At 40.3% G+C, this 24488-nt stretch overlaps 1 protein-coding gene across 2 annotated transcripts in view; it reads left to right on the top strand.

Moving 5' to 3' along the window:
• The window catches only part of larp1 (La ribonucleoprotein 1, translational regulator), a 40810-nt gene extending 19082 nt beyond the window's left edge, over positions 1 to 21728 (top strand). The window contains exons 3-21 of one of the 2 annotated variants that reach the window (XM_029518678.1): positions 18 to 83; positions 4789 to 4860; positions 8086 to 8236; positions 10141 to 10275; positions 10708 to 10860; positions 12568 to 12730; positions 14200 to 14344; positions 14849 to 15023; positions 15203 to 15384; positions 16043 to 16144; positions 16404 to 16730; positions 18177 to 18300; positions 18782 to 18987; positions 19148 to 19254; positions 19547 to 19704; positions 19813 to 19957; positions 20141 to 20250; positions 20776 to 20903; positions 21161 to 21364. In XM_029518678.1, the coding sequence (XP_029374538.1) occupies positions 18 to 83; positions 4789 to 4860; positions 8086 to 8236; positions 10141 to 10275; positions 10708 to 10860; positions 12568 to 12730; positions 14200 to 14344; positions 14849 to 15023; positions 15203 to 15384; positions 16043 to 16144; positions 16404 to 16730; positions 18177 to 18300; positions 18782 to 18987; positions 19148 to 19254; positions 19547 to 19704; positions 19813 to 19957; positions 20141 to 20250; positions 20776 to 20903; positions 21161 to 21364 (2853 nt within the window). Of the gene's footprint in view, positions 1 to 17; positions 84 to 4788; positions 4861 to 8085; positions 8237 to 10140; positions 10276 to 10707; positions 10861 to 12567; positions 12731 to 14199; positions 14345 to 14848; positions 15024 to 15202; positions 15385 to 16042; positions 16145 to 16403; positions 16731 to 18176; positions 18301 to 18781; positions 18988 to 19147; positions 19255 to 19546; positions 19705 to 19812; positions 19958 to 20140; positions 20251 to 20775; positions 20904 to 21160 lie in introns of both variants that reach the window. The other variant, XM_029518680.1, reaches the window with a different exon arrangement.
• Positions 21729 to 24488: the final 2760 nt, after the last annotated feature.

Raw genomic sequence — 24488 nt, 5'->3', positions numbered from 1 at the left:
TTTATTTTTTTATTCAGGTTGGAGATTTTGGCGACACAAACAGCTGGCCAACTCCAGGCGAGATCGCAACAAAAGACATGCAGGTAGGTGTTGCCGATGGAGAAGTATGAATTCATAAATGTAGAGAGGACTCACTGGTGAGATGAAGGTGATGACCTTTGAGCTGCACTCTGTTAGGGACTCAAATTTCATAGTTGCAGTTGAATTGAGCTGATTGACATACATGTACAACAGGCTGTAGTCAGGCTGTAACTATAATAAATGGTCTGCATCATCATACTTTTACTTATTTATTTTTTTTGTCAGGCCAGTGTTTTCAAACCCTGGTGACAGCTGTTTTGCTGCACAGCAACTTCGTGTTGCAGACATGGTGCTGGAAAATGTATAATAAATAAATAAATAAAAAGTCAGGAGCCAGAATAGTTGGGAATCTGACCTCATGTACCTGAAAACGAAGGGAGTTATTATTTTGTTTGTACCAAAGGTGGAAAAAGTTGATGAGTGCAGTTTATAATCAATACCTTGTGAATTTGGAATGAACAACACATTCCTGACTGAAGCAGAAAATGTGGGCGAGGTGACATTACAAAAGGCATTTAAAAGAGATTCTTTCAGTTTGGTTGGATCACTCAGAGTGGTTGCAGCTCGGAGTTGTAGATGATTGTTTCCATCTACACCTCTGTAACCCATGTTGTTTGATCAGGAAGAGAACAAAAGGGAGTGATAGACCTCAAATGCTGTTTTGGATATGATTACAGGTAACACACCCATCACCACATACACCACCGGCACATGATATTGCTCTGCTAGCTACTATGTCTCTTCAGGAGCAGTTTTGTACTTTGGACAGGTTGAAATTTATATTTATCAAATCAAATTAGATGGGATAAATGCAGATTCCTTTGAATGAGATCACTCATCTTTTTTTTCCCCTAGTGGGCTTTTTTAATAGAAAGGGAACCAGTATTATCTTTTAAAACAGTTTCAATAAGAGCTATTGCCATATGTTGTCGTGGAAAAAGTATTAGCACTGACAAGCAGGTTTAGACAGGAAGTGGTTAGCCTGTTTCTCAGGTTAGTTTAAAAGATCAGATGACAGCTGAGTTAATAATGGGAAAAGGTGCTGATTAGAAGCCACATCTCAGTAGCTTCAAGTCTTGACTTTAAGTATTCACGAAGAAATCAGAAAGAACCCCTCAGCTTGTCCTGCTTCACCTCTGCTGTAGGGTTTGTGTGTAGTTTTTTACAATAGGTATTTTGGTGGTTGTGGCTGTAATTACACAGCAGCTAAACAGCACATACAGGCAGAGAAGTTTGTGTCTACTGGCTCGACTTAGTTTCCTCAGGACTGCGGGGTTCTTTTTTTAAGTGTTGGCGGGTTGTTCCAGGCTGTCCACCAATGCCAGGACCTCTTGGACTGTATGGTGCCAAAACAAAGATGGCTGAATTTAAACGAGGTATCATATGTTTAACTCTGAAATCAGTCCTCCTTTTGAACAGTTATGGAAGTGATCAAGAGAAAATCAGTATAAGTGGTTTCTGAGATACGAATGATTTCAGTTGAATAGAGCGCTCCAAATGAAGCCGGAGGTCGTCTTAATTTTACAAATGAATTGCTACAAGCTTTATTGTAAATACATCTTTCATTAGTTTTGAGCCAAACATCAAGCTCAACTCCAGTTTCAAACAACTCGACTCACTATTCTACAGTCTACAATGGAAATCGTTCATTACTGGAATAACAGACGGTATCAACAACTAAATAAACAACCAAATGATAGTTTATCAGACATTTCCGAGGCAAACGCCAAATAAATGCACGTTTCAACTTGCAATTTTTAGACTGTTAGGTTAGCTTCTCTAAAAATCTGTAATAATCATTTCTGTACTCATTTCTTAAGTGTGCACCAGAAAAATCAGAAGAACCTAATAAACTCCGACTTCCTCTAATACACAACCTCTTTCTGTACAGCTGTTGATCCAGCAGGGGATGCATCTAATTTGTGTCCTCTTACAGTAGCAACGTTAATCGGTCACTCCAGAGACCAGTTTTCTATTTCTGATCTCTGGATGATAGTATGTCAGTGGGAGAGCGACCCTGGTAACCTATCCTATTTTAGACAGCCAGGTCTAGAGAAGACGACGGAGAGAGCATGTCCCCAAGCAGGAAAATGTGGGTCGCATCATCAGAGCCAGGAATAACCGGCAGGTGCGGTGGTAGAAATCACGGGTGGGAGGGGTGGAGTTTGAAGACTGTGCCTGAGCCCTGGGAAGGGATTTCCTTTTAGGGATTCCCCCTCAATAAAGTATCTATGCTGCTGCTATTCTTAGGGGGGGCGGAGTTCACCGTCCAGCACGTAACATTTAAAGCTTTTGACCGCTGGACTCCTGAGATCTTTCACATTGGGAAAAGGACCCTGAGCAGACACTGCTGCAGATTCTGATGCTGCGGGTTAACTTCAACTCAAGATAAATATGTACAACAATCTGCCATCCTCAAACTTTTCTAAAACGGATATTATGCTTCCAACATTCTCCTGAAGTGTTGATACTGTAACTTGGATTTGCATTTGTGGCTTTTCTTTAGATCGATAGAAACATGTTTGGATCATTTTTATAGTTAATGATTTTGAGTTTGTCAGTTGACAGAAATCTAGCCTCTGGCATTCATTTCTCCAAAACCATGCTTTTGATTGTAGACTGAGTATCTTTGGAGTTTAGCAAAACTGTCCTGACACCACAAGTAACAACACGATGATGGCTCTTGACATTTTTTTTTTATCCTTGGGTAATCCATTTATTATTTTCATGTTTAATCTATTAGTAGTTTGATCTTTAAAGCACAAAAACATGACCATTAGTTTCCTGAGTTTAGGATTAGGATAAGAAACAGCATCAGAGTTTGGTATGGTAAGATTTTTAATTTATTTTTGGGAAGTGTTGACTTTGTTTATTTATATTTTGTGCTTCTTTCTTCTCTCTTCAATTTTTTTTTCAAGTCTAGTCTGTTAATATTAATCTGAATTTCGTATTTATAGTTTGAATTTCCAGTTCTCGTTCAGACGCCATGGAAGGGAAAACCCACAGTAAAAATAAACTTTAGTTCATCTTAAGCTGATTTGAGGATTCAATAGTCTGAGTGAGGCCAATCGAATGAGGGAAATCCAGTGAAATTCCTTCTTTCTGTAGCTTCAATTAGTTTAACTTAATTTTAAGGACAGGAATGACTCATATTATCCATTTGCATATTAGCATCAAGAAAAACCTGAACATTAAAATCCTTATTGACTTGTTGGATGTCATGAAGTTCTGTCTTTATAATCAAACCAATGTCTGTGTCAGCATCTGGTGTGATTAAAAAAGCTTCAAGTACAAGGACTGCTTGTTCTGTTGTTTCATTGTGGACATTAATGAAACTTCGTCAGTTCCTTCCTGTGGTAGAAAAAGAATGAATCGGCATGTCTACATTTTTATTTCCTCAGCCGTTACACCAGGTCTTCATTGATTCAGAAAACACACTTCACCACGCTCACCTGAGCTCTCAGCACACTCATCGACTCTCATGCTTGATTTCCATCATGTCATACTTCTTCTGCCCTGCTAAAATTAGTTGCCCTTTATTCTCATTTGTGCAGAATCCAAAGCAATGAACAAAAAGAAAGAAGATCTCCCTACTTAGGCGTAGTGAAGGGGCATTAGCCATTTAGCCATTGAAATGGTATTGGATGTGCTTTATGAAACCCTGAGGGAGTTCAGTAGATTGGAGATGCAGCAGATGCTTCTTATTATCCACAGCTTGTGTAGCGATCACTTGGCATTTCCATTGTGTATGATGGCAGCAACATGTGCGAACAGAGGAACACAACACAAAATAGAAGGCCTTTTAAAGAGGCAATTATAGGTTGTTGTTGTTTTCTTTTTTTTATGACTAGATTATCACAACTCACTGATTCTTCAGCCAAGTACCTTTTCTCTCATTTTTTTTTATTATCACACTAGTGATAATATGCATATTGTTGCATAAACTGTGCAACCATTGGAAGAAGGATTTTGTGTCCAACAGCTACATTTTAAAGAAAAGATATTGAAGTTTCACTTATTATTGTTTAATGTTAAACAATACTGATAAAGAAGCCGGCAGTGGGAAAGTTTTTCTGAACTCAGTATTTTGAAAGATCTTTGGGAGGGATCATATCCAAGATGGAGGGGTGTGAGTGTCAAAACAAAACTTAAATGTTATTGTTGCCATTTCCTTAGACTGAATCGTGATCGTCCATGGTTTCTCCATGCACCCACTAGCAGTGTGACTGTAGAGGTGACTGTAGAGCTTTCTCCATTTCTGAGATTTGGTGGAGGACACCATTTTATCTTCAGTTATTTCAATGTTTGTAGTCTGGACTCTCCTTATTCAGTGCCACGATGCTGTGGTCTAACTTGCTTGAAAGAGCTCTATTGTTTCTTGACTTACAAGCATCAGTAAATGTATGCCAGGCAGGGTTTCTCTTAGATTACAGTATTTGACCATTTTACAGAATCAATCCAAGAAAATGTCAACATCCCAGCAAACACATCTGACCTACACTATCAAAACTCTGAACTTTTCAATGAGCAGAAAAGATTCAGACATTTCACATTCTAAACTTTCAACTCATGTTCATTTTTCTGTTTAGCATTTAAGCGTGATGTCTTTGTTTCACATCGTGTGTGTGTGTGTGTTTGTTTGTTTGTTTAAACATCACGGTCCACCTCATTGTTTCCTCTAAACTGCTCTTCCCTCCCTCTGTTCAGATTGAGGCAGTGACACGGACCGTGTCCTGCCCGCCGACTGTCAGGCAGGTCAAAGACTCATGGAGATTCACTGTAAGTTCAACATGCAGCCCATGAAAGCTGCAGCCTGCTGATATTTAGTTACTGTGTCTGATTTGTGATAAAAGTAATACTTTAAATAATTCCATCACCACACAAAGAGAAAGACATTAAAGAGTGTGACAGTCTGCTGTGAGTCTTCACTGCAAGCTGAGAGCTGGGACAGGAGAAAACCATCAGACTTCCAGACTCTGGTTGTTATAGAGCCACCCCTCTGCTCTGTCAAGTTACGAGCCATTGCAATAGACATAATTCATATGACACATTTTGGTCAGTGAGTAACTGATAATCGGCAGAAGTGATGCTAGCAGATCGTCCGATGTTACTTCAGCAGCTCAGACAAACCATGATTTATTTTTTTTATTTTTTTTTTCTCCCTCATTAAACTTGCCTTAGCAGTAAAGGCCAGGATTGCTGCGTTGTACGTGTAATTTGATATAAAAGCAACATGTGTAGTATTGATCTATGTTCTGTGAAAGACCATTATACGTAATTCCATATAATTGTGATATGTGATCTCACTGAAGGGTTGAACAATATTTTTGAAACAAAATAGTATATCAATTATTTTTTGCCATGTTGGCATTGGCTCACAGATAAAATTAAGGCTGACTTAAAGTCCAAACTCAAAATGTAATGTTATATTAGTAATATTAAGTATTAACAGAGGGTTAGGCTCACTTTAAATGAGAATAAAACTCAGTATTGTGATGGCAGTGTCGAAGACGCTCCCTTCAACATTTGTTGACCATGTGTTGTACCTGCTACGAGGTCTTTCCTCCTTTTTCGATCTGTCTTCATCAACCATTAGTCACTAAACTTTCTGTCCCTTTACAACACTCGGCATCTAAAAGCTCGGAAACTTGGCATCCTTGATGTAAATTAATACAAGTTTCCACAATCTTGAGTCTCACATTCATTCATCCCTGAAATAATGTATGGCTAACAATAAAATCCCTCTAAATGAGTTATTGGTCACAGTTACCCACCTTATAGCTTATTGAACTCTGGTGGCTACCGTACCTTGTTGGTACTGAACCTCAGTGAGCTCAAGTCAGTAATACTTCAGGAAGACTTGGTTTGAGTTTCAGTTTAAGTCCCTGGACATTCCCACAGTCCAAACACAGTTTAAGGCTCCGGACATCTTTCTAGCAGCTTTATTCTCAGTAGTTTATTGTTAGACTTTTTTTTTTTTCCCAAATATTGAAACCTGTTAACAAGAGTTGCACAACAGATGCCTGTTTAATCTTCTTTTTAAAAATATAAGCTTTAGAGAACTGAGAAAAGTAGGAAACAAGTTCTGACAACGTACAAGTACAGAGCATGCAGCGTTTCAAGCTCCGTTTTACTTACTCTTTATTTAGAGATGTACTTGCTATAAAAAAAATACCAGAAACGCCTGTTATGCCCAAATAAAACCATACCTGCCATTTTCATAACTAACATCTATGATAGAATGACAAAAAGCCATTTCTTTATCCCATAGAGGAACTGGTCTTGCTATATATTGCATGTCTGAGGGGCAGCAGCTTCATCATCTGCGTATTTGTTAGAAATAAAATTTAATAAAAATGTATTTTTTGATCCGCAAGCAGTTATTCATACCATACATCAGCTCCTACTTTACATGGTATTTCAAGTATTACAGGACATTAAATGAACAATCCTAATAAATGCCATTACATGCTGATTCATCATAAACATGCATACAAAAACAATGAGAGCAAGGATGGGGAGCACTGCAGCCTGTAATAAATACTGAAGGCTAATGTTGTTAGATCTAATGTCTTCAGCTTCTTAAAATAATTTCCTTTCTGTCTAATCTCTCTTTTTTTTTTTTTTTTAATGGGTATATATTTTTTTAAAGGTTATTGCTTGTTCATTTGCATCATTTTATTCAAGCCCTCGCTCATGTAAAATTGCCTGTGCCTCCTGTTGCTGTTTGGTGAAGCTATGGTGCATATTTGAAGTGGGTCTTTGAGTGCAGTGTGATTAAACAAGTCGGGATGGTACCGCGAAGGCCAAGCATGTTGGGGGTGATGTTTGTAGACAGAATGGTTTGAGCAATGAAACATGCCATACCTCTAGTTATTCACCCAACTTAACAAGTGCTTTGCATGACTTCTATGTAAACCCTTCAGGAGTGTCAAACTTTGCAAATATGTATGCAGCTGATAGCTGATCTGCCATAGCAAAGAAGAGCAGCTGAACTCTGTTTGATTTGAATGAACTTAGATAGCGGCTCTGTGTGCAAAGATACCACCGACTGCAATTCATATTTCAGTGAGCTCGCCGCTGTCCGTTACTGCTGTGCTTGCCTGGAGGACAGGGGTATTGCTCATGTTGTATTGCTCCTGAAATCAATTAATAGACGGCATAATGAAACTGCAAACCAAGTCATAATTATTGTCAACTCTAAGGTATAAAACACCTAAAACTGATACTGATGTCACCTGATTCTGCGAGTCAGTTTGTTGGGTATTATACACAAAATCCTTCAATTCACACTTGTCTAAGATTTTATGATATTTGAAATACTTGATGTGGTGTTGGTTTTATATCCGTGATTATGATGTTGCCTCAGAAACATCCAGTAAGAACTTCTCACAAATCCTCTTTCCTTTACGTTAATAGCATTTACTCACAACTTATGATCAATTCTTAGTCTTCCTAGATTACATTCCTAGTATTTTCAGACTGTAGGATATTTCTTCTTTATTTTATTCTTTGACTGTATTTGTTCTCATAGTTTAACACCACAAAGTGTGTTTACTTTTTATGACATTGATGCACTGTAGAAACAGTTATCAAGAAAAAAAATCCTCATTCATTGCCACCTGCTCCTATAACACTCACTGCCAGCTTTATTAGCTGCAGCTAGCTCACTGCTAAACCGATCTTGGCTGAAAACATTCCCCAGCTGACCAGCTTTAAAACAAGCAGGGTCTGAACTGGCCATGTGCTGGCTTCATAGATGATATGATCTAAGGCTAGGCTAAAGCTGAGGCTAAAGCTACATGTCACATACAAGAGGAGCATATTTTAAACTCTGATTCCACTTTGAATTATACATATCTAAATTTGTGTCTTTCAGTTCAACTTCCTGTAAAAACTTGTTTTGCGCTCCAATGGTTTCAATGGTTGTTTCTCCTGTGATTGGATTAACTGACTCTGGATTTTTTCTGAATATGTATCTATATGAATCTGTTTTGTGTCCAGGGCCCCAAGAGGACAACGGCCAAGAAAGACTCTAAGGAGAAGAGAGAAAGCAACGAGGAGAGCAAGGAGAACCTGAAGGCCAAGTCAGATGACTCTGGAGAAGAGAAGAATGGAGATGATGATTCCCAGAAGAACGGGCCCAAGAAAAAAGGTGAATCTAATCAGACAGTATAAAAACAATACAAAAATGACAGTTATGCCACTATGTTGGTGCGCATTAATCTTGGCATCTGCCAGTTTAACTTGAACCAGCTCCTCACTTTCACTTTCCAGTCCAACACGGGGGCTTAAAGGACTGGGTTTTTTTTTTTTTTTTCCTTATCTTTTTCTGTGGGAGTTTCATAATTAGCATTGTTAGTCATAAAAAAAGTCCCAATTTGGCACATTTCTTGTTGACTATAAATATTAAAGCTAATGATCCTTGAATGGCCATTTGTAGATGGTGCCATGTCAGCAAAACAAAACTGGAAGGAACCGTTAACATTAATTCTTGAAATTGAGATATGTTGTTGATTGGTGTATATATACTTCTCAACTCATCATCACATTGATTTTAGCCCATTAGAGGATAAAAATGTTGCTCTATTCATGGATAATCCAAAATGACACATTTCCAAAACACGTACTCCGGGTGTGACCATTACAAACAACAAGTTGTTTTGTTTTGTTTTTTTTTTTTTCAATTGAATCCTCTTTTTTAAAATCAAAGCCCACAGCTGACAGCTGAGTAGAGGTTTGTAATGACTGGTTGCAGATTTGGGAGCAATAAAACTCAGGCCAACCAGTCAGGCCAGGCAGCGAGTATTTTCAGAGCATCGCAACCTGCTCAACGAATGTTGGACTGGACGCGGATGGACTTCCTGTGTCAACAGTGTTCCTCAGTCTCTTTATTTCCTAGAACAATACTGGAAGAGAAAGATGTGTACAGGGATGATTTCAATTCAGTGCTTCTGGCTGTCTGTGCCCCTGCATGAAACTTATTTGACTCTCACAAAAAGTGTCTGAGTCAGACTTCAACACTGAGCCACATTTTGGTGTACTGTTGAACTGATGGCAATAAGCAGAAACTGTACCATTTATTTATTTTTATATATATATATATAGATGTCAAATTCAAGGCAATAGTAAAAATAAAAGTTTGTGTGTTGACTTATAGTGCAGCTTGCAGAGATGCTGGAGAAGTGATGAGCACTTCATGTCTCTTCTCTGACTAAATATCAATGGAGAGAGCTTTCACAACTCTGATCTCAGCATTGAAGCAGGAAATACAAACTGAACAGAGTGAACTGGCAGATTAGAATATGAAATTAGGGAGTTTGATGCTCTGTGTCTCTGCCACAATAATATACCAGCTCAGTGCAGGACAGTATTACATGTTGCCCTGGCTCAGTGATCTCTGTCATCTGTCTCCCTTATCTACTCAGTCGACAGGTGACAGGTGTCATTTACCGTCCTTCGCTGCATGCGATTTCTGTCATACACTGACCCGAACATCCACACAGCTCCCCACAGCCAGATGTTAATTGAGACAGCAGGTCACTGATGCAGCCTGCTGTCCAACAGAGGTACTGCGGCTTTGTTTCACCAGTAAAGCCTCAGCACAGTGATGATTAAACATATTGACCCAGTTTCCTGAGAATAAGTTTGATTTCATTCAGTTTTTTAATTCAGTTACTCCTCTCTTTCTGTGGAGAGTAATAAGACAAAGTGTCATTCAGATGGTCCATTCTGTGGTGACTCTTGGCAATCAGTGTTTCAGAGCATTTATTTATTTGATTTGAATTTGGTAGTTATAGATAAATGTGAGCACATGTACTTTTATGATTAGTAAATATACAAAGTTTTAAGTTTAATGATTTTGTTCAAATTAATACACAATATTCTCACTGAAAGTTTAGCTTACACTGCAAGTATGTCCAATACAGGTCTGGGTTTTAAGGGAGTATTTAAAGGGCTGTTGGTTTGGAAAAATTTATTTTGGAAACTTAAAAGCTCTCAACAACAATCTATTAGTTTCTCTCTTACAACGTTTCTTCTCACTCTCATTAAAAACAGGAAACAAGCAGAAGTGGGTTCCCCTGATGATTGAGGTAAAGTCAGAGGGTCCTAGGGAGCGATCGGCCTCCAGGAACAACAGCAGACAGAACGAAAACTCTCGTCTCCCCGCTAATGCCAGGAACGACCTCAGAGGTGAGTTTGTGATGACATGGGGTGGGGTTTTTAGCTTACACGCTGTAGGAGTCGGGCAGTGAATGTCAGCAGAGTTTAGTGAGAAGGATCTGAAAATCAGTTTGAACAGAGGTGAAGAAAGCCTCCCCAATATTCAGTTATCAGCTACTGCTTTTCCATGAGCATAAAATCTGTTGTCCTCGTCATTCACACATCTGTGTCTGTATCTGTTGATGCACACTAATGCATTAAACTGATTGAGGCTGTGAGTGACTCAGCAGCAGGAAGTGGAGAGATCTCTCTTCTGTCTGTGTGTGTCTGTGTGTGTGTGTGTGTGAGTGAAACGCTTTCACGCCTCTAGTTAATGTTTGTTTTGATCTGCCAGTCCAGCGTGCTGGTGTGTTTCTGCAAATTTGAAGGTTGTGTGTGTGTCTGTGTGCGGTTTCCCTGCAGACTGGCACAGCCAAAAGTATGAGCGGGAGTGGCGTGATGATCATGATGAAGTGTCCAGCGTGAAGAGCGAAGGTGCTCCGTTTCGTGGAGGGTTCAGAGGTCGTGGAAGAGGAAGAGGAAGAGGCCGGGGACGAGGAAGAGGTGGCAGCAGAGGTGTGTTTATTTTTGTTTCACTTACGGACCGATACACACGGTGTGAAAAACTAGTACTCTGTTTTCTCTGCCTTTCTCATGCTGTCGTCAACTACTTTTTTTTTTTTTTTTTTCCCCTTTAATTACCTGAGACAGTGTTGGCAGAGGGACGCATTGCTGAATATTTCACCACTGCTGTTTTTTTTGTACTTGTAACTATCAAACAGTTAGTTTGGAACCTGCCTCTGTAGCGTTTGCACTCGAACATTAACAGTTTGGTGACAGACATACATCGTACATGTAGAGTATAATAACAGCACTTGTACGTTCAACACTGTGTCTTTAATAATATATTAAAGGCTCTAAGAAGCAGTTAAACTTAAATCTTTCTTCAACTCTGCTCTGTCTGCTCTCAGACAGCTGTGACCTGCAGTCGTGCTGTAGAATTGATGAGCTCTTCATGTCTCTTCTCTGACTAAACAGCAATGGAGAGAACTGTAACATCTCTGATCTCAGCATTGAAGTACAAAAACAAAACTCACTTTAGCCTTAATGCTGGGTTAAGGCCAAAGTGCTCCAATGCTCCAATGATACAAACACTGATATCACATACCTTTTGGGCTCTAGATATAAAAACATGTCAGGGCTGGTTGAGTAGCTAACATGCGGCATTATTTTTCTGCTCTGAGAAGAGCGTTAAATTTCCATACACCTGAAATGTTAAAAGCCATAGTGAGTACAAGAGGTAAGGTGGAATCAGTGGGTGAGACAGCTAATTACTAAATATGATCATCTAATTCCAGAGGTAAAAAGAAAAATCTGTTTATTTCCCAAAATGTCAAAATACACACATAATGATCTCTGTACTCTTATAGCTACACAGGAAAATTAAGCCCTTGTAACAAAACAATGTCTAGCCAATCCATCAGATCTGCAGCTTTGTGTGTCTTGTACAGTTTCTCAGTGTTTGGGCTGATTCTGCTTTGGGCGCTTGGTGAATCTGATCAGGCCCCACCAAGGCCACAGCAAAAACAAAAAATGTGCACAAACAAAGGAGTTGGAATGAGGAATGGCCTTGGAGAAGAAGGTTTCCTCAAAGTTCAGTTTCTTTTGGCAGGTTTCTCCCTCTCTTGTCCCTTTTCACTCTTTACCAAAACGGCGCCTTCCTTTACACCCCCCACTTCTCCCCATCACACTCCTTTCCAGACCAAGGGAGAGTAAACGCTGGTACCAGGGTTAGGTTTAAGTGATATCAGAGAGAAGGAAAATGGGAGAAAGCAAAGACAAACAGACAAACCTGAGGTAGAAATAAGAGGACATGTTGGCTTTCAGCAGCATTGAAAAGACATCAGAAAGACAATTAATACAGAGCAGATGAACTTTGTGTATTTACTTGACTCTTAAATGTGTATAAATGTGTGCTTATACTTACTCAGTGCACACAAAGTCACACTGTGTATTTTGCTATGTTTCCTGTAAATGTTTTTTTCTTTGTGATTTCCTCAAATAAGGAACCACAGCTAGCACACAGAAACCTTTGAATGCAATCTGCTCAGTTTCACTGGGTGTATATTTTTATTATTTTTCCAACAAGTTACTTGTTTTTTTAGAGTTAACAGCTGCTGTTATATTTACTTGTATATTTTCTTATATTTAAAGTGAAAGTGAAAGTTGAGTGGGGTAAACTAAAAGTTTATAATAATGTGTCTACTTGTCTGTCCGATCAAGGCCACTATGACTACCATTATGGCTACAAGTCCTACGATATGAAGGATGGACCCTATGGCCAGAAGTTCAGCAACTCTGTGACCTACTACTACGACAACATGAGCAGTAATGATCTTTACTCCGTTGACCAGGACCTCCTCAAGGACTACATCAAGAGGCAGATGTAAGTTTAACTTCCTCCTTATCAGCCAGATAAAGACGACACGGACACAGGAAATATTTTAAAAGATTCAGTTAAATTGAGAGTGTCGGACAGATGTAGCCTGCAGTCGTGCTGTAGAAGTGATGAGTTCCTCATGTCTCTTCTCTGACTAAACATCAATGGAGAGAACTGTAACATCTCTGATCTCAGCATTGAAATGAAAAATAGCGATAGTGAAAACAGGCTGTAGTTCTTTAAATTGCACCTTTTGTTTTGGGCTTTGGGGAAAGAATGACTCTAAAGGTTAATACGAGAAGTTGTATAAAATCTTTGGTTGTTGATACATAAAATCTGAAACACGACTTGTGCCCTTTAAATAAGCCACATGAACTGCCACTCCCAAAACAGACCTGAAACTTTGACCAAGCTTTTGACGAATAACCAGAACTGCATTGTGGGTAATGTGGGCACCAGGTTTTGACTAGGAGGAAGTATGTATACAAAAGATAGTATCCCTGGTTCTCTATTAACGGGCCCTAAGTTTAACAGTGTTGTAATTATTATCCTGTTTACTTTATATGCACTACCAGTCAAAAGTTTGGACACACTTTCCTATTCATTTGAATGAGAAGGTGTGTCCAAGCTTTTGACTGGTAGCGTATCATGTGAGTGATAAACAGATAGAATAATTGAATGCCTTTTGTTAATTTAAAGATTAAATTAAATTGGATTCTGTGTTTTTAATTCTAGTCTTACATTTTGGTGACATTGTCAGAGAAGAAGACTTGCTCTGCAGAGCTAAAATTCAAATAGTCTGCATCTTATTATTATCGTGTTGTAGAGGAGCCAGTTTAGTTGACCATCCATAAATGAAATCCGCTTAAAGTTGAAAGTCTTTTTTTTTTTTTTTTTTTTTTTTTAACAAAATTTCTCAGCCAAAGGATTGTGGTTCATGTAACACAGTTTGTGACTCTGCTGTTGATATCAAACAAACGCAAAAATAACCAGACCAGTCTTGCCGGGTTTGAAAAACAAAGTCCTCTATTTAGCCACAACTCATTTACATACATTTGACAGATGACAGCATGTTTTGCGTGTGTGTGTTGAGATAATAGTTGGACATTTTTGGCACCTGACTGAAGCATTTAACAATTTCCTTGTGTGCACTCAGTGCTCCTCTCAGTGTAAATCTGTACTAAAGAACTCAGACTTTGAAATCTTGTCAAATCATCTGTTTTTCATTAGCGGTTCCATGGAAAGTTTTTGGTTACATATGATGGTTGAAAATCGATGTCTGCTCTCAGTGTTTTTGGGAAAATGAGTAAAGCAGTTATGTGCAGTCTCTTCCTGTTTTATTTCCTGAGTTATTTCAATAATGAGTAGTTACATAAATTAGTTTAGACGTGAAAAAGCACCACCAAACAGCTGACATGTCAGTATATACTGAATAATGTTGGACATGCCTGCTTACCTTCTCCCTACCCCTGTAGTGAGTATTACTTCAGCCTGGACAACCTGGAGCGGGACTTCTTCCTGCGGCGAAAGATGGATCAGGAGGGGTTCCTTCCCATCGGACTCATTGCCAGTTTCCACAGAGTGCAGGCTCTCACCACCGACATCAATCTTATTTTGGAAGTGAGTACATTTCTTTCACTCACAGTCCTGATGAAAGTGACCTGGATGCAGATAAATAAACTGCGATGATGATGATGCAGTTACAACAGCATCAATACAAAAATTTTCTTAAACTAAGTTCAGGATTTGGGGAAATATGTCCTACTGATGTGATAAGAACATCGCATCAACATTGTTTTCAATTATAAAAATTTGAAAAACAATTCGGTAATTTAATGCTGATAAAATATAAAGTCTTGCATAAATATTTTTTCAAATGTTGCTGCTTGAAATGATGACACTGAAAAGAAATTGGACATTTTCTTCACTCTTCATTTATCAGAAAGCACTGCACTCCTTTTAACGCCTCATTAAAGAAAAGTCATCTTTTCTAGCAGAAGACTCCTGAAGTACATTTGTATTTAACATTGATGCTCCTTAAATGAGTCACCTCATGTGACTGGACATCAGCACTGTGTCTGTGCTCTGATCTCTCACTAACTGGCCTGTCATCTCTCCTGTCAGGCTTTGAAGGACAGTAAAGAGGTGGAGCTGAGTGACATGAAGATCCGTAGGAAGGTGGACCCTGAGAAGTGGCCTCTGCCTGGCCTGAGTGTGCCTAATCACACCCACACTGACTTCTCCCAGCTCATCAACTGCCCCGAGTTTGTTCCAAGACAAATAATGGAGGAACCCCGAGGTGAGCTAGTGAGCTCTTGTCCATGAAATGGGTTTATCTGCACTGGTAGATTCTAACTTTTAGGCCTCAGTGGGAGACAGATGTTCCCATTGCTTTTCCAAATCCTCACAAGAATATTTATTTGCATATTAGTGTGAGTAATCACATGAAATAATCTCTATGAAACTGTATTTGTGTAGGATCTCCCAGAGCATCCACACCTGTGCATCAGCGTACCAAGACTGATCCCGACACCTCCAACCTCAAGACAATGCCAAAGGGCCTGTCTGCCAGCCTCCCAGATTTGGACTCCGAGTCCTGGATTGAGGTCAAGAAAAGGCCCAGACCATCTCCGGCCAAACCCAAGGTCAGCGCAGAGAAGGTGAAAGTCCCACACTGTCCACACATATAATATAGGAGGCCAGGAGTGTCCATTAATATTGTCACTCACACACATTGTTGCTTGACTTTAAGTTTTCCATTCATTGTTTTTTTTTTTTTTTTTCCTCCCCCCATACATCATGATGCCTTGTGGCCACTTGCCAGCAGAAACTGAAAACAGAGAGCAGTCTTCAATTCTTCAGAGTCAAACTGAGTTTTAAGGACATTACACAAATAAAAAAGATCCTGAAAAAAAAATCTTTCTTTAATCCATCACCAACATTTATATAGTCATTTAAACAACGAAAGCTAGTCACCAAGCAAACTTTATATCACTTTACTGCAAATATAAAGAATGAATTGTTGACCCAAGAAAAAAGTGGTGTACACTTAACTATTCATCAAAAGAATAAGAAGCTCAGCTGGCAAGTAGCCCCCCAAGCATTATTAATGAACCAATCAATTGCATCTTTAGACACATTCAACAGTTTCAACAATATTTACCACTCCACCTTTAAGACTGTCAAGCCACAGTAAATCCAGCTTGCTCTCTCATCATCTTAACATTGACCAACTACATTTTTCTTCATTCCTCCATCCTTTCACTTCTTTCCATATTCCGCGACCACCTCGTCTTCCTTCCTGGTTGACTGATGTAGACCCCCTTGTTGCAGCAGAAGCAAAAGGAAAAGGACGACGTGATACGCTCTCCGGTGCCGCAGCCTGGCTCCTCACCATCCCCTGTTACCTCTGGTAATAAGGTGTGTTTGAACTTTTTTGCTTGTTTTTGTTAACTAATAATGACAATTCAATATCTCTGTTATGACATGAAGATCTGTTGACACATTAAGATTCAAAACTCTGAAGTTCAAACCAAAGAATGACAAGAAATCATGCTAATCGTCCTTTGGATTTTATAGACCAATAAAATTTGTAATGACTTTACTTCACAATAACCGCTAATACGATTAAGAAGGGACATGATCAGTTTAAACGTGTTTCTATTTGAACTCTGATCAGGTTGGAGTGGACCAGGATGAACCCGAGGAGCTGGACTTCATGTTCGACGAGGAGATGGAGCAGATGGATGGACGTCGCAACACCTTCACCGACTGGTCAGACGAGGAGACAGATGGCGAGATCGACGACCATGATGTCAACAAGATCCTGATTGTGACGCAGACGCCACCATACCTGAGGAAGCATCCCGGGGGTGACCGCACAGGGAACCACACATCACGCGCCAAGCTGACCAGCGAGTTGGTCAAAGTGATCAATGATGGGCTCTTCTACTATGAGCAGGACCTGTGGGACGACACATACGAGCCCGAGTACGCTACCATCAAGGTGAGGCCATTTGCAAGGTTGATGATGTGAACAAGTTGGTGTTTTCTACATGCTACTTACATTAAAGCATAAAAATAAGAACTTCTGCTGTTTCAACATAAAATCTTTGGTCCTCTTAAATGAATTGTGTCACAAGGTCACTCTAATGAGAGAAGGCCTGTCTTGTTTTTTGCTGATTAGCATAAACATCCGTCTTTAACATTTGGTATTAAAATTCGGTCACACCTGAAGAATGAGATATAAATGAATAAATTGATGGACCCCGTGGTAGCAGGTAGCTTCTCAGTAGTAGGTGGGAAAAAATGTGGATAGCAAGAATCCTGCTGAAAAGACTTTCATCCACATCAGTGGGGCACAAACAATATTACAGTAATAAAACACAAGTCTAAAATCAACTCGGTTATGACTCACCCAAATTTTAGATGCTCTAAATTGTAGTAGCTCATTTTTTCCACCTGAAGAGTAAATCTTTTAGTCAAAGCAATAGTAACATTTTCACTCAAAATATACACTTGATAAAGTTCCTCTTGAAGCCAATAATATTGATCACTCATTCGTATGCATTTGTATTTGTATTGCACAAAAGCTATACAGCTATACCCCAGCGATGAGCATCACAGTTTAATAACCGCCTGCTCTGTGGTGGAGTGGTACTTCTCACAGCTTCCACGTCACTCATTTGTTTTTTGTGCCATTTCTGCCCAAAGCCAGATAATGAGCACATTTATTCTTCCTCAATTAGAGCTGTTTCTGGACATGGAAACCAAGCACAGAAAAGAAAGTTTTTGGTTTTGTTTTGTTTTGTTGTCATTGCTGCCCATTGTAGTATCGTTGAGTGCTTTGTGGGACTTTCACGTGCTCGCCGACACAAATCCAGCAGCGTATGGAACAGAGCGCACTCATTTGTAAATAAACCCAACACACAAGGCTGCGGCCTGAAGGCTGGCAGTGACGGGCTCCTGGGGAGACAAAGATGGACATTCAAAGATCTCAGGATACGTGGTGCAGTGAAGGGCCGAGTGTGAGTTGCACTTGATCATCTTTATGGACTAGTTTATTAAGCTGTGTTTTGTCTTTCTCAAATGAGCTGCTGTTGCAGCAGGAACAGTAACTATTCTGAGGATTTAAACTGTAGCAAATTCAGGGCTTGTGTTGACATGCGGCAGCTGGTTGATGTACTTGTGTCAAACATGAGGGTGAAAAGGTTTTTAGCAGCTGTGTTCTGCTGCTGCATCTCATTCTCCAGACTGTTGCAGATAAGGTCTGTCAATTATCCATTTCATGTTTCCTCTTATGTCTACCAGCTTATTTATTTTTCTTTTTCTTTTTTGGTGGACATAAAAAAAGAGAAAGTTGTTTTGTTTTTGAGTTTTATATCAGAGGTAGAAAGAGGAAGATGCTTCCCACCTGCCACCATGTTAACTTTGAATCAACTCCCTTTTACAGCAAGAGGTGGAGAACTTCAAGAAGGTCCACCTGATCAGCCGTGAAGAGTTCGACTGCCTGACCCCTGAACCTCCCGTGGATCCTAACCAGGAAGTCCCACCAGGCCCCCCACGACCTCAGCAGAGTGAGGAAAAATTCACACATTTATTGACAGGTGGCGTTAAGTCTCTGAAAGAGACTTTTCACCCCATTAGTCACACATTTTTTTTTTTTTTTCCTGGCTTTTAGTAGTTGTACTGGTTTTCATTGGGTGTTGGCACTTTTTAGACAGTTTGTTTGAATTGATTATTATGATATTCAGTGACAGCTGTAATCACCAAACATTTTTTCCTTTGTGGCGGTTAAACACATAATTCAATCCATCAGATTGAAGATGCTTTAGGCATTGAAATTTAAAGCCATAAATCCATGAAACCTTCTGACCCTCTGCTTCTTCATCTTTGTCGTTATTTTCATTTGGTAACAGCCATCAATACTCGGCTGTGAATGAACCCCACAAGTTTTCACACTGCGGCTTAAATGAAGCTCGTAAATCACAGATGTTGTGAAATTGTATGATTAACTTTAGCTCTTGTTGAAATGTGCCTCTTCCTCCTCTTCCTCAGTCCCCACAGACGCTTTGGCAAACAAACTCTTTGGTGCCCCTGAGCCCTCCTCAATAGCTCGCTCGCTCCCAACTACCGTGCCTGATTCACCAAACTACCGCAGTGCCCGGACACCCCGTACGCCGCGCACACCTCACAGGAAGGACGCAACCATGACGCCGCGATTCTACCCAGTGGTGAAGGAGAGTCGGCCGGTTGATGCAAAGGTAAGATGGCTGTGGCGTGAGGGCAGGATGGGAGGAGTCAGGCTTGTTTGGGTGGAAAGGTCTTTTTGTGGTTTAGTACCCAGTACCCAGATTAATTAACCATTTGTAATATTCTACATTAACAAATACCTCAAAACAAATTTTGTCTGTAACTTCTCAGACACCCAGAAAGAGGAAGACCCGACACAGCTCCAACCCCCCCATGGAGTGCCACGTCGGCTGGGTGATGGACTCCAGAGAGCATCGTTCCCGCACCGCCTCTGTCAGGTGAGAGTCACCGCTCCAGTCTCTGTAATATTTTTGTTAAATCCTCTTAAATTCAAAGTTGCTGGTGTCCTCACTTTGTCAGGAAGGAAATACATTAAATGAATGAATGAATTTGCTGTAGACTGTAGTGCAAAAGCAACATTTAGATCCTTACATTTAGTTTCTTTAATGGCTTAAGCTCTTAATAATGGGTCTTTTACCTGTAACGTGTTTTAAATTGAACCTAAAAAAGCAGGCCAAGAGCTCGGACTCTGGGCTAAGTGACTGACTCCTCTGCGTCTCTCCTTCTTAGCTCTAACGCCAGCCCATCAGAAGGCACCCCCGCCCTGGGTAACATTGGCTGCACACCTCAGTCCCTTCCTAAGTTCCAGCACCCATCACACGAGCTGCTCAAGGAAAATGGCTTCACGCAACATGTTTACCACAAGTACCGCCGGCGCTGCCTAAATGGTATGGGCGCTTGCCTCTTACTTGTCTTCCTTTCTTCTACTGGATCTAAAATGTCCCTCTGTTTTAAATAACCCGGTCCATTTTGTCTTTCTCTACTCAACCAATCAGAGCGCAAGCGGCTGGGAATTGGCCAATCTCAGGAGATGAACACACTCTTCCGTTTCTGGTCGTTTTTCCTGAGGGATCATTTTAATAGAAAGATGTACGAAGAGTTCAGACAGCTGGTGGTCGAGGATGGGAAAGAAGGATACAGGTACAGCGATGGATGGAAATTTTTACATACATATGCAGTATTGAGTCATTCCTAATGAAGAGAATTTTTTGTGTTGGACTGATCTGGATCAAAGCCATGACTTAGTCCATTTCTCTCAACATGTTTTGCATTGTTGAATTCTTTCGGACTCTCCTGTAATGTGTTTGTGTGCACACCTTGCAGGTACGGATTGGAGTGCCTGTTCAGGTACTACAGCTATGGCCTAGAGAAAAAGTTCAGGCCAGATATCTTTAAAGACTTCCAGGAGGAGACAATGAAAGACTACGAGGCCGGTGAGTTAGGACAAATCAGAGGAGACAAAATGAGCTCTTAATATAAACTTTCTGCTCCAGTTTCCCCTGCCAGGGAAGGATTATGTCAAATATGGATTTAACAGAATATTCAGGCTGAAAACCTTTCACTTGTATGACCAGTGATTTAATTTGAGGCTCGGCACAGTAAAATTATCCTCAGCTTGTCTCTGATCAATGTTGCTTTGAAAACAAAAGAAAGCCGATATCTCAAAGCTCTGCTGAATGAAATGGTTCTGCAGGAGCTGGCCAGCTGATGGTGCCAAAAGTTAAAACTAATCAGGGTCAGATGTCTGCTAGAACTAAACTGTAACTGACTTGAAAAATCTTCTCCGTTCTCCACTGCCATCATTTAACTGTTTGATAGTCTGTTTTTAATGCTATTTTTACTTCTTTCTTTCCATTGTGCTGCACGGTTGTATCTGTTTTGCCTTGTGTGATGATCAGATTTCTTACAATCCCAAAAAATTATTCACCTTCACCCTCCTGCCAATTGGCATATTTCAGGCCAGCTTTACGGACTGGAGAAGTTCTGGGCGTTTCTTAAATACTCCAAGGCTAAGAACCTGGAGATTGACCCCAAGCTACAGGAGTTTCTGAGCAAGTTCAAACGCCTGGAGGATTTCAGAATTGATGTAAGTAGAATATGACTAGAATATGAAAAATATGACTGTTTGGTGAGACTTTAGTATTAACTGATTTAAAAATAAGATGAGGCTGATTCTATTATGAAGCTGATGGAAAAACCTTGAATCTTGGGGTCAACGTGGTCTATCATATGTCCTGTTACAGTGATATTTGCTTCATTTATCTTCACCAAAAGAACAAGGAGTCATTTTGATTCACTTCACAATACAGATGCCTCTGTGTCATGTGAAATTTCTGATTCCAGCCACCCATGGAGGAAGGACGCCGCCGAAGACACTCGTCCAGCGGAGATGGTCGCCGTCGGCATCCCTCTCAGTCTTCCAGCCGGCCACACAGCCAGGCCAGCTTAGGCCCCAGCCCAGCTCCCAAGGATGATGCCAAACCCACCAGTCAGAAAGCCCATGCTAACTCCGCCGACCCCGCACAAGATGCCAAGACCCTGAAGTAACCCCACAAACACATCGGCTCACCCGGATCAGTTCAACCACGTCTACAAATTGCCGGTTCTCTCTGCACCACAGGAGGGAGGGAGGGGGGTGGGGGGGGGTGGTTCAGCTCCACTTACATGCATGAGAATAGTTGTTTTTTGGGGTTTTTTTGTTTTTAGTTTTTTTTGCCCCCCACTACAACTTTTGAATGAGAAATGAGGAAGAAAATAATTAAAATGGCTGCTTATCATTAGTTTTAAGTTTTGCGGATAAAAGACTTTTTTGTCTTAATGAGGCAAGTATGGATGAGGCCAGATAATTCATAGTTTTTGTTTTGTTCATTACCGGTCCACACGGTGGATGGTTTAATGGCGATGTACTATTCTGGATTTTTATATATATATATATATATATATATATATATATATATATATATATATATATATATATATATATATATATATATATATATATATATAATGTTGACCCACCCCTCTCCATCACTGGGACCCTGCTTTGATCATCATTGTCCCGCTGGCTGAAACATATTTGATTCCCTGCCCAGATCTCAGATTAATGGTTATTATTTCTTCGGCGTGTGGTGGGATTGGAGACTTGGAAATAGATTGAACTAGACTGAGCATCTGAAAAGCCCTGCTAGCAGCCAGCTGGAGACAGTGCTGCTCCTGATATCCGACTGGACCAAAGTGGTTTGAACTGAGCAACTGGCATTTCCATCCACAGAGCCCCGCATGCTCTGAGAGGCTAACAATTAGAAACTTCATTTACTTTATGGCTGGACATTGAGGGGAGAAAAATTACAGAACCAAATGAGAAAGAGATGGAGAAAAAAAAGACTCTGAACATCTCCTCAGTATGGACATGATCATTGAAAGTTGCCTTATTTTAATGGTTTTACTGCTTCTAATGTGTGCCCGCCACCTTATTGTTGACTGTGCATTGAAATCACTCATATATCTGGTCACCGTTTCCAGCAGAGGCCTCTAGGTGGTGCGGTGCCTGCCAAACTGATCTTCGACCCCACCCCACCCCCCACCACCACTCCCCCGTCACTTCCTCTAATCTGTCTTCCAAGTGTCATTGGGTCTGTTACAAGTAATTCTTCCCTGTGTCTGCAAGTCGTGGCTTTTTTGTGCTGAAACACATCACCCTGGTCGGAACCCCTCCACTCCCTTTCTCAGTGTTTAAAAAAAAAAAAAAAAGAAAAGAAAAAAAAAGAAAACACTTGAGTTTAGTGGGGAGATGAAAAGGGAGGATCACAGGTTGGAGGACCCACCACCCCCCCACCCCTTTCAGATGAGCTGCATCCATCCGTTCATCCATTTTGCTTGACATCCATCCATCAGTCAACCATCAGTGACACTACAGGACTGGAATCATCAAATCTGGATTACTTGAAGAAACTTTGGTGGTGTGGAAGGGCTGTTGTGCTCTGGGTGGGGACGCCACCGAGGCTCAAGACATTTGGCGTCTGACTTCACTGTTGTTTCACTTGGCCGACCCTGCTGCTCCATAAGGCCGATAGGGCCTCCGGCGCTCTCCGCCTCTCCCTGTTTCCCCCCACACCAACACACTCTTCAGTTACGGGCATGAACACTGAGAGGTGTAGGCACGCACAAGTGCAGATGTAGCAGCGTGAGCAAGATAAATACTAAACACACAGCTCCATGTCTTGCCTCGTTGTGGACAAACTGAAGACTGCGTGGCTCACACTCCCTTCGGTTCAGCCTCTCTCTCTCTCCTCCTACAGCCAGATGTGTGGATGGATAAACCTTTGTCCCACTCAAGTTTCGATGATATCAAATAGTGATTTATTTTTTCTTTTCCTCCATAAATGTAAATGTGAATTGGACAGATGAAGAGAAATTATTTCAGCTCCCTGTTACTTGTTTTATTGTTTATAGAACAGATTATATATTTGCCTTACATGTGTACGTACTCTTAACTTTTTTTTTTTTTTTTTTTTTTTAATGGTCACATAATTATCTTTTAATGATTTTTAATTTCAGTTTGCAGTGTTTCTAGTGTTATGATGGAGGGGGGGGGGGGTTGTGTCAGGCTGTGAAAACATCTGTGGATTTCCACAGATGGGAACATGGTTCACTTCACAAAAGGGAACGTTGACGTCATGATGGCATGTCATCGTCATGCCATCAACAATTCGGCGCAAAGACATGTGTCTCTGTATCCGTGCTGTCAGTGTTTTATGTTTAAATTATCATTTACTTGCTCTCTTTTTGCCAAGATGCTCCAGAACCGCATTTCAAACAAGCAGTTTAAGCGAGTCAAAGTAATTATTAAATGTTCAGCCTCCAGAGTTTTTTCAGACTAAAAAATTGATAAAAAAAAAATATATATATATATGGGAGGTTGAATTGAGCACCAAGTACCTGTTGTAGGATTAAAAAAAAAAAAAAAAAAAAAAAACAAAAAAGCTATCTTAAATATGTTTAAGCAGATGCTGGAGTGAATAACCCATTTCCTGTTAACATACTGAAACCTTTCTTGCAGTTTTTGCTGTAGAGTATTGTCACACAATTTTGGGGGGGTGGCGGGGGTTCAAATGCTTTTGAGGGGGTAAATTTGAAAATGCACAACAATTTAACTGCAACTTTTGGACACCTGTGCCTGTTTTGTTTTTTTGTTTTTTTTTAATCCCCCCCTCTCTGTCAAGGTCATTTGATGTAAAAAAGTCATTCAGCCTGTTGGTAAATGTTCCAGCAGAGGGGGATATCGCATTGTTGTTTCAAGTGTTTTCATTCTTCAGATACTTCCTTTTAAATTTAGAATTGCTAAAAATATGAAAATGCAAAGCAGAGCTGTACCTATTTTATTTTTTATTTTTCGATGTTGGTTTAACTTCAGGGAGATTTGGATCAGTTTGAGATGCTCAGTTTGTTTACTGGAGCTTTAAAGATGGAAAAAAAAAAAAGCTACAACATTCAGAAAAGCAACACTCTGTGCATTTCCCTAAACCAGTGAAAGCCTTTGATTGGGTGAGCTGGTGTGTGGCTGCAGACGTGATGGGACAGTCACATGATCACACCTGCTATCACCTGACGCCGGACATTTGGGGGGGTTTCAGGTGTTTTAGGAGTTTTTAGCCTTCTCTATCAGCTTAGA

The sequence above is a fragment of the Echeneis naucrates genome, chromosome 14, assembly GCF_900963305.1.
Source record: "Echeneis naucrates chromosome 14, fEcheNa1.1, whole genome shotgun sequence".
Classification (NCBI taxonomy): domain Eukaryota; kingdom Metazoa; phylum Chordata; class Actinopteri; order Carangiformes; family Echeneidae; genus Echeneis; species Echeneis naucrates.
The sequence above is the reverse complement of the archived record's forward strand: the minus strand, read 5'-3'. Positions and strand labels throughout refer to the sequence as shown.